We start from the raw sequence: 8,309 nt of genomic DNA on the forward strand, positions 1-8,309 counted from the left end.
TACCAGAAAAAATAAATATTTTTATTATCTTCACTGCCAACAAGTAACTAGGCAAGGAGCCAGAACAACCAAAACAACACAGTGATTCATAAACTAAACTGTGGAAGTGGAGTATCACTTCATTTTGGGAAGATAGGACAAAACACACTTCATTTTCCCACATTTTTCAGACTTATACCATCAAACAAGATAAACACTGTTAAAATCCAACTTATGCTTAAGAACTGACTGTAATGTTGCTTGTCTCCAGTATTCTGGTCAACCTTACTTGTACATTTATCATCCATTTACCTGAAGCACCATGTACCAAACTTCTTGGGGGATCTTATTTCACACACACAAGCTGATCTAGAACTCAGGGCCTTGTTGTTGTCTATTGTTTTTTCTGTCTCCACTTCTGAAGCAACAGAGGAAGAAAGGAACTGGGGGAAGGAAAGGACCCTGCTAGTCTCTCAATGAAATTCAATGGCACAAACCCCTTTCTTCTTCAGGATACACCATTAAAAGAAACTTCTGCATATCTTCTGAATTTCCCTATCCTCTTTCTGCTTTTTTTCCTAGCAAAATCTAATTGCAAATGTCACTATTATGCCTATTGCATTGATGATGAGCCTGCATCTCTTCTCTGCATCTGTTTCTTTTTGTCCAAATGAAAATACCATCCCTTTTCTTCCCATAAAGAATACTTCCACCTGCCACACTTAATTAGCTTGATAAAAGAACTGCTAAGGTCTTACTAGCTTCTGTTTTTTCTCCATCTGTACAAGTGTCGCTCCACTAACTCTCTTCAGGTAGACAACATATCACTTCATACTCCACACTAATTTTTTTCTTCAAAATCTGGCCTAAGACAGTCTAGATCATCAGATGGAGCTTATACACAGTACTAAAAAACAGAAGAAACAATATAGTTAAGGATATATCCAAAATGTTGATGATCACAAACTTACAATGTAGGTATTAAAGAATTTTGTAGTGTAGTTTTAACATGTGGAAGTATTTTGCAGCATTTACAGTTACAATATTATCTCCTAGCAAAATTAAGTGATCAAGGCATCTTAAGACTTGTTTTAACTTGCAAGCTAACTCAAGACTATGTGAATAGTTATGATTAATAACAGACAACAATTAACAATAATTTTATTCCTGAAAAATTGCATGTGAAAACAAGTGACCAAGTTACTGTAATGAAGTAACTGTTTGGACTTGCCTGCATTACAAAGTTTTGCCATTCTAGGAGCCCTAGTAATACATCTCAAAACTGAGACTTGGTGAGTGGTGAATTTCAAGGCTCAAGAGACAAAATGTCTGAAAGAGATATATTACCACTTCGGTACGATAATGAATATATTTTTAAAACCCAAACATCCCTCTTCCTTCTTCACCAACTTAAAAAAAGACAATAAAATTTCCATAATGCAGTCTAGAGCCTAGGTAAGGTCTGCCTTCTTAGTGGTGGTCACAGAAAGGTGAAAAGGTGAAAATTAAGAATTTTCTTTTTTCTTTTAATGGACACACACCCAAATGTTATTGCTAGCAGCAAGTACACAAGAAGAATTTTTTATCTTAAAACACACAGCCTTTTGAAAAGTTATCATGATATTCAAGTTTTCCCCCTTCAAATATGCATATTTTCTTTTTGTATTTGTATTGGATAAGTATGCAAAGCATAAAAAATAAAAATCTGGTCCTGGAATCTTGTGGCACAATCAGAAAAGAGCCAACAGAAATGCTAAAGTTTTCAGAGATGAGACAAAAAAAGAAAGGAAAGAAACAGAAAACCATAGAAGTTGTTAAAGAGGAAATAAATTAATTGAAGATGACAGTACAGATCATAGGAGAAAGAGGAGGAGAAAATAAATAAATACACTTTGGCTTCACATCATTGCGAGTTGTTGATTCAACAGGTAATTTTGCATAACAGGGTTACAAAAGGTAATAATGAAAGTTGCTCCATTATCCTACCAAAGAGAATAATTTGATTAAAAGTGTGGCATGTTGCTTGATCAGAGATTTACAAATCAGCAAGCTGAAAGCTTCAGTTGCTGTAGATTGCTTTCAAATAAAATCAAACATTCAGACACTTACCTTGCTGTGAGTATGCAGTGTGGCACGTCCTCAGAGGGAGCAGTACTGCCAGAATCATGAAGTGATTCATCATCTGTCTACCTTTTCCTGCATAAACCTTAACAGCAAAGAAAACGTTTTTATTTATTTGTTTCTTTCAGAAGAAATGCAACATGCCAAACAATAGTCCAGATAATATTACTATATTTAAGAATGAATAAATAAAAACCCAATCACACAGACTCCAGGAAGCTTAAGAGAAATTCAGGAAGAATGCACAAAGAATGATAAGGAATGAAAAAAGTATACCTCTTGTTTTTCAGACCTGGTTACAGAAACGTAGCATTATACTCAAAAAGTTCAATTGAGTCTAAACAAATAAATCACACAATATCTTTAAAGTTTTTTATCCACTTACTTCAAATAAATATGAAGTAGAAGTTTGTCCTAATGTATTTTGGCTTTCTTCCTGCACAAGTAAGAAGATATCCATCCTAACAAGGGGAAAAGAGTATTAAAGGTGCAAAATACCTTGTGATTTCTGCCCCACCGACAGCCTGACTGATGAATCCAGCAGACTCCTCTGTCAGCACCCAGGACAATATATATGGAGGGCTTTAGTTAGACTGGAGCTGAAACATACACATCAAGTCTTAGCAAGTTCCATTCCCAGATGGACTGTCATCTCAAGAAACACAGAGCTCTATCCTGCATTCCATTTGCAGCTTTGAAACTCATGCTGTGCCAGGATGAAACTCTTGGACTTGCACAGCCCAGTTCTGAAGGACTGATTGTACATTAGATTTCAGAAGACATGAGTCACTTGCCAACTCCTCCATGCAGAGGGGAAAGCTAAACATCAGGCTGCAGAATGGTTAAAGCTCTCAGGCACAGAGAGTACAAGGAGTACAAACAACAGGAACAGGACAATGGATACAGCTATCTTTAACGTAAAACTTGCACATTTTACATTTCTGAAGCTGTGTGGAATACCGATAGCTTTCTATCACTACTTCCATAACAGACATTGCAACTGCTTAGCAGGAGATAACCAAAATTACCTGTCCCCACTAAAGCTAAGAACAGAATATTTACAGATTTCAGAAAGGCCAGGAATTCAGAACTTACTTCCAGCAGAAAACTTCTGATTTAATGCCTCAGAGCTGCAGACTCTTAAGTCTAATAAGTTTAATTAAATTGCATGGTTTTGAGAAGATCTGAATTCCTCCAAAGGATAAAAAGAAAGACTCCAAACTTTTATTTAAAATGTGTTTCTAAAGGTCACATGAACACTGTAGAACAGTCCTGCATGCAGCACTGCAACCCAGGGCTCAATGCACACAACAAGCACTCTTGCTGCACTGTGACCAAACTTCTCCTTGTGAGGTCAAATGCCTCACATGCAGGCCCCCATATTCACCAGGTGACTGTTGTCTTGCCTAATGCATAAGCTTCTGCAGACTTTCCTGCCACTAAACAAATATCCTCAGAAGTATTTATGTAACACTAAGATCACCATGTATGAAGAATCTAAATATTTTAGAGAAGTTAGGCTAAATTCACATGCAATTGTTAGATTATTCCAAGAACTGATTTAGGGAAAACTTATTTTTTTTAGATTTTCCAAGGGTTTTTTAGCACCTAAAAGTGAGAATAATTGGTTATGTATCATCTGGAATAAACAAGACAATACAGAAAAGAGAGTGGTAAGTAAATTACACAAAAAAACTTTTCCAAGGCAGATCATGTTAAAACTTCTGGAAACTCCTTCAGCAGATTGCTGTTTTTCAAGTTGTATGAAATTTTATTAAGATACAAAGCCAAATCTTACAAACCTCTTTCCCCCCGCCTCCCCCAGGAAAAATGTGAAACTAAATCTGTTTTCAAAGTTAAAGGATGCATGCAATTCTCTCCTCTAAGACAGGTCAGTTAAGTTCAGCAGCGGATCTCCTGACTTAATTATATCAGCATGATGAAAATCTGGCCCTGCAAGACTCCTAATTTTGTAAATATCTTTGGGGTTGGACACACAAACTTTGCACCATTGGTTATGAATCATTTAAATCCAACATTAAAAACAGTGGGGAGGTATTGTGGAATATTTACATATCAGAATACTTGTTTAAGTTACTTCCTATTTGGAAAATAAATTCAAACTTTTTTATGCTCTTAAGAACCATTCTCAACTACTGTCATGAAACTGATGTCTAATTTAACTAACAGCTAATCATTTACACCATCATTTACACTAATTCATTTACACCACCAGTTCACTAGTGGCACAGCCTAGATGCAAAAGCCTTATGCTGCTATAGTGTAATATAATAAGTGATTACCAAAATACAATCATATTGTCACTATCTGGATAGTGACAATGGTTGTCACTATTCGCTATGTTAGTAATCTAGTTTAATAGTGCATAATAAATAAATTGTGGTAATATGTGCACTTGTAGGTAACAAACCAGTTTTCATGAGAAAAGTCCTAGAATTCTCTAACAAATGAGAATATGAAGTAATTTTAAATAAATGAACACTAGTTGAGAAGAAAGAAATGGGGTCCTTAATATAAGAGCAGTATTTTCAATTAAATCCTTTTTATTCAGAAACATCTGCCTGTGACTAACAAATTAATCACACATAATAATTACCACCAACGAATGTCAAGCACTTATACTGTATTATCAATAATTAAGTACTTTTATAAAATCATCATTTATAAGTCTGTGTCTTGGCTACAGTTCTACAAAATACATTACCAATTTAATAAAAAAAAAAGTAACAACAGCAAAATGATGGTAATAGATTAACAACATCCTTGCCAAAAGTGCAAATAGAACAACAAAGGGAATGAAGACAAGTAGCCAGAAAAGAGTAGATGATGAGTAGCAAGATGAAGTCAGTTTGGCACCAAATGATCTGTCTTCTACAGACAGAAATGATCTAACTTCTACAGAAGTTACCTGAGTAACAAATCTTTAATGTACATTCTTTCCATTCTTATAAAAACTCAATTTCTCTGGGGGAAATAAATGAGACTTGCTTGGTTTTGTCAGGCTGCAGGCTAAAACACTAGGTTTTTTTGTTTGTTTGTTTTTTGGTTTTTTTAATCATAACTTCATAGTCTAATTATAATAGTCCTGTTGAAAAAATGTAACCTGGGATGTGACAAAACTGATACAGAGGGATTTGGGACTCCCCTGCCTATCTTGAAATTAATCAGCACTGATAGATACTTATATAGAACAGAATTATTTTGGAGAGCTGACAACAATTGAAATAATATTCAGCAGCAACAGGAATTGTTCAGATTAAACACAATTAAAGAGGAGTCACTCAAGACATGGAGGCAGCACAGGAGTAAATTACCTTTGAGAAAATTAAATTTCCTTACGTAGGTTGTCTGTGAATATTTTAAATAAATATCTCCAGGTAGATGATTTCTCCTTCGGAGCTAAAGGCTGGTTACACGATCCCCAAAGTCCCATCCAAGCTAAAGTTTTTGTAATGCCATGCATGCAATTAAAAAGAAATTCTCATTTACCTAGTAAACTCACCAAAGATTAACATTTCATCAAACACCACTGCAAAGTCAGTGAAGCACCAAAATTCAATTGACTAGGAGTTGGAGCTATACAGTGCACATACTGCAGCCCCTGGAACCTGCATGTGTCAGGGAAAGAAGTCCCTGCTATGAACATGTAGTCAAAGCTAACTGCAGAGTTAATCTGTTTTGAAGCAATCTTGCAAGGCACACATTTCAAATCATACTTAACACAACTTTGTTTTCTCAGTGCCCTTTGCTTATCTAAAACAGCTGCCAGGCACAACCCAAATCCTTAAATGAATCTGAGAATGCACACAGGCTGAGAAAAAAAATGTTTTCAGTTGCAGAACACTTAATCTATTTAATGGAGAGTACCTAGATATTAGATACGGATACCAGCTCATGAACTGAACCATGGACTGATAAAAGTTTTTCTAAAGGAGACATGGAAGAAGACTGTCAGCGAGGCAAATCAAGTAGTAATACATAACACTGGTCACCCTCTGTTGTTATTCCCTCTACTTCATAAACTAACTGAGGATCAGAATCACAGTCCAAGTTTCTACTACACAACACAACATTGATAACGTAAGTGACATTTTAGTACCAAAATCTAATAAACTCTATCCACAGCCTACGAAGAGGCACCCCTAGAAAGTAAGCAGAGCACAGGTAGGCTAACTAATCCTAACTAAACATTCAGCTAAATAGATGGAATGAAAACTGAAACAAAAATCACAGTTTATATGGAAAACTGAAAATTTGATTGTCAACAATCCTGAATGCTAAAAAACCCAGAATATCTGAGATACCACATTCTAAAGTGGATTAATCTTTCCTTTAGTCCTTGTACTTGCTTTTTCTCCCAAGTAATTTTAAAGGTGGTTTCAATTACACTTAGTACACAAAATACATCTGTGTATTAGACACTGAAAGCTCCTAATAAGCCTTTGTAATTTAATGGCTGAGCAACAAATTTAAAAGGCTACATAAGAAAGAAAGTAATTTCTATAATTAAAGTCTGATACACATGTAATGATTTGACCACTCAGGGATAGTTTTAGCTCCAGTGTTTTGATAAACAGAAAGCTCCGTGATGCATGCTGTTGCTTTTCTGAAAATCTCTGCCAAAATAGAAAAACATGCATTGCATGGTCCCACAAAGACAAGAATCCAAACAAAAAAGCAGTTGAGAAAGAGGGGAAATGGGATCTAAAAGTACAAAGCAATTAATGAACTTGGCAAAACAACTCCTGCCCCATCAGAAAAGAAATGTCAGCAATTGTAGAGAATTGTAGAAAAGTTAATTATCATGCATTATCTACTTGTAACTCTGTTAGGATCTATATTATGCTGGAGTTTCGTCCACACATGCAAAATTTAGATAAAAGGAGAGGCAAAAAGGTTATTTGAAAAATAGTCAAACTCTAAAGACTTCAGGAACCCCACTACAATTTATATATTCTAGTTTACTCAAAGGGCCTTAAGATCAAGCAATGGATTTTATCTGCTTAAAAGAAAGTAGGAGCAACAAGTTTTCCCTGTATGATGCCGGATTTAAAGGTCTGAGCTCACATTTCTGAGCAAGTCAACACTTTCTTGAAACAGTGACTACAGGGGATGTTGAAACCAAACCCAAAACACCTCTGCCAGGTGCAGCACCCTCATCCCACGAGGTATTTTACCCACTACCCACCTAGGTAATTTTTGCTCAAGTCAAATCAACAGCTTTTATGCTGTAGCTAAGCAGTGGCATCCTGAAAGCAGAGGAGACTAGACGGTCACGAAGCGCCCTAAATTCACGGGTACGCGACGATGCTGGCGGGTTCCCTGAGGTCGGAGATGCCGTACGAGGTGCTGCTCCAGCCCTCCCGCACCGAAGTGCGCCTGCAAAACACGGGAGAACGAGCGGGCAAAAGCTGGAGAGGGCATCAGAAATGCTGAAATTCAAAGCAAAAACCCCTCAGCCCTCTTCAAAACAAGTGCCGGAGTGGAGAGGTGGGTGTTCCTCAGCGGGGCAGACAGAGCTCCCCTCAGCGAGGGCGGACGGGACGCCCGCGGACGGAGACGAGAACGCGGGGGGTGTCACTGAAGGAACGGGGATCTGAAGGACGGGGGTCACTGAAGGGACGGGGAGCTGCCGTGACGGGGAGACACCGGCATCACTCACCTGCAGCCGCCGGGAGCTCCCTCACGGCCCCGTCAGCGGGGTCCCCGCAGGTCGGAACGCACCGGCCCGCCCGGTCAGTGCCGGGAAGCGGCTCGGCCGCCCCTCCCCGGGCAGGGCGGCGACTCCTCCCACCTCGAGGAGCCGGGTGAGCCGCTTCTCGGAACTTTCTCCCCCGCTCCGGGAAGCGCGGCCCGTTCCCTTGGCTGCGCTCCCAGAGACAGAACGCGGGCCGCCCCCTCCTCGAGGCGCTTCAGGGCCGCAGGGTCCGGGGGAGCCGAGAGGGACAGAGAATGGACACGTTCCGATCTGCCCAGTCCCCAGCGGGCAGGAGTGCTGTCCCCAAGCTGCCTTCTCTTGTGGTGCCCTGGCGCCAGGGTCCATGTGTCTCCGGGAGCAGGGACGGGCGCTCTGGCCGCCAGGGCGGACGGAGTGAGGAGGTGCCCGGTGTCCGCAGCGGGGCTCGGGCCAGGCCGTAAGCCCCGTGTGCCACAGTACGGCTGTCTGAGGAAACCCTCACAGAAACCTC

At 39.3% G+C, this 8,309-nt stretch overlaps 1 protein-coding gene across 3 annotated transcripts in view; it reads right to left on the reverse strand.

The window, feature by feature from the left end:
- OSMR (oncostatin M receptor) overlaps positions 1-7,916 on the reverse strand; it is a 30,804-nt gene extending 22,888 nt beyond the window's left edge. For 2 of the 3 annotated variants that reach the window (XM_030969305.1, XM_030969303.1), the window contains exons 1-4: positions 7,784-7,916; positions 7,310-7,500; positions 2,599-2,699; positions 2,089-2,185 (exon numbers count right to left, since the gene is read on the reverse strand). In XM_030969305.1, the coding sequence (XP_030825165.1) occupies positions 2,089-2,161 (73 nt within the window). In that variant the 5' untranslated portion in view covers positions 2,162-2,185; positions 2,599-2,699; positions 7,310-7,500; positions 7,784-7,916. The remainder of the gene's footprint in view (positions 1-2,088; positions 2,186-2,598; positions 2,700-7,309; positions 7,501-7,783) is intronic. The other variant, XM_030969304.1, reaches the window with a different exon arrangement.
- Positions 7,917-8,309: the final 393 nt, after the last annotated feature.

Source organism: Camarhynchus parvulus, chromosome Z (genome assembly GCF_901933205.1).
Source record: "Camarhynchus parvulus chromosome Z, STF_HiC, whole genome shotgun sequence".
NCBI lineage: Eukaryota > Metazoa > Chordata > Aves > Passeriformes > Thraupidae > Camarhynchus > Camarhynchus parvulus.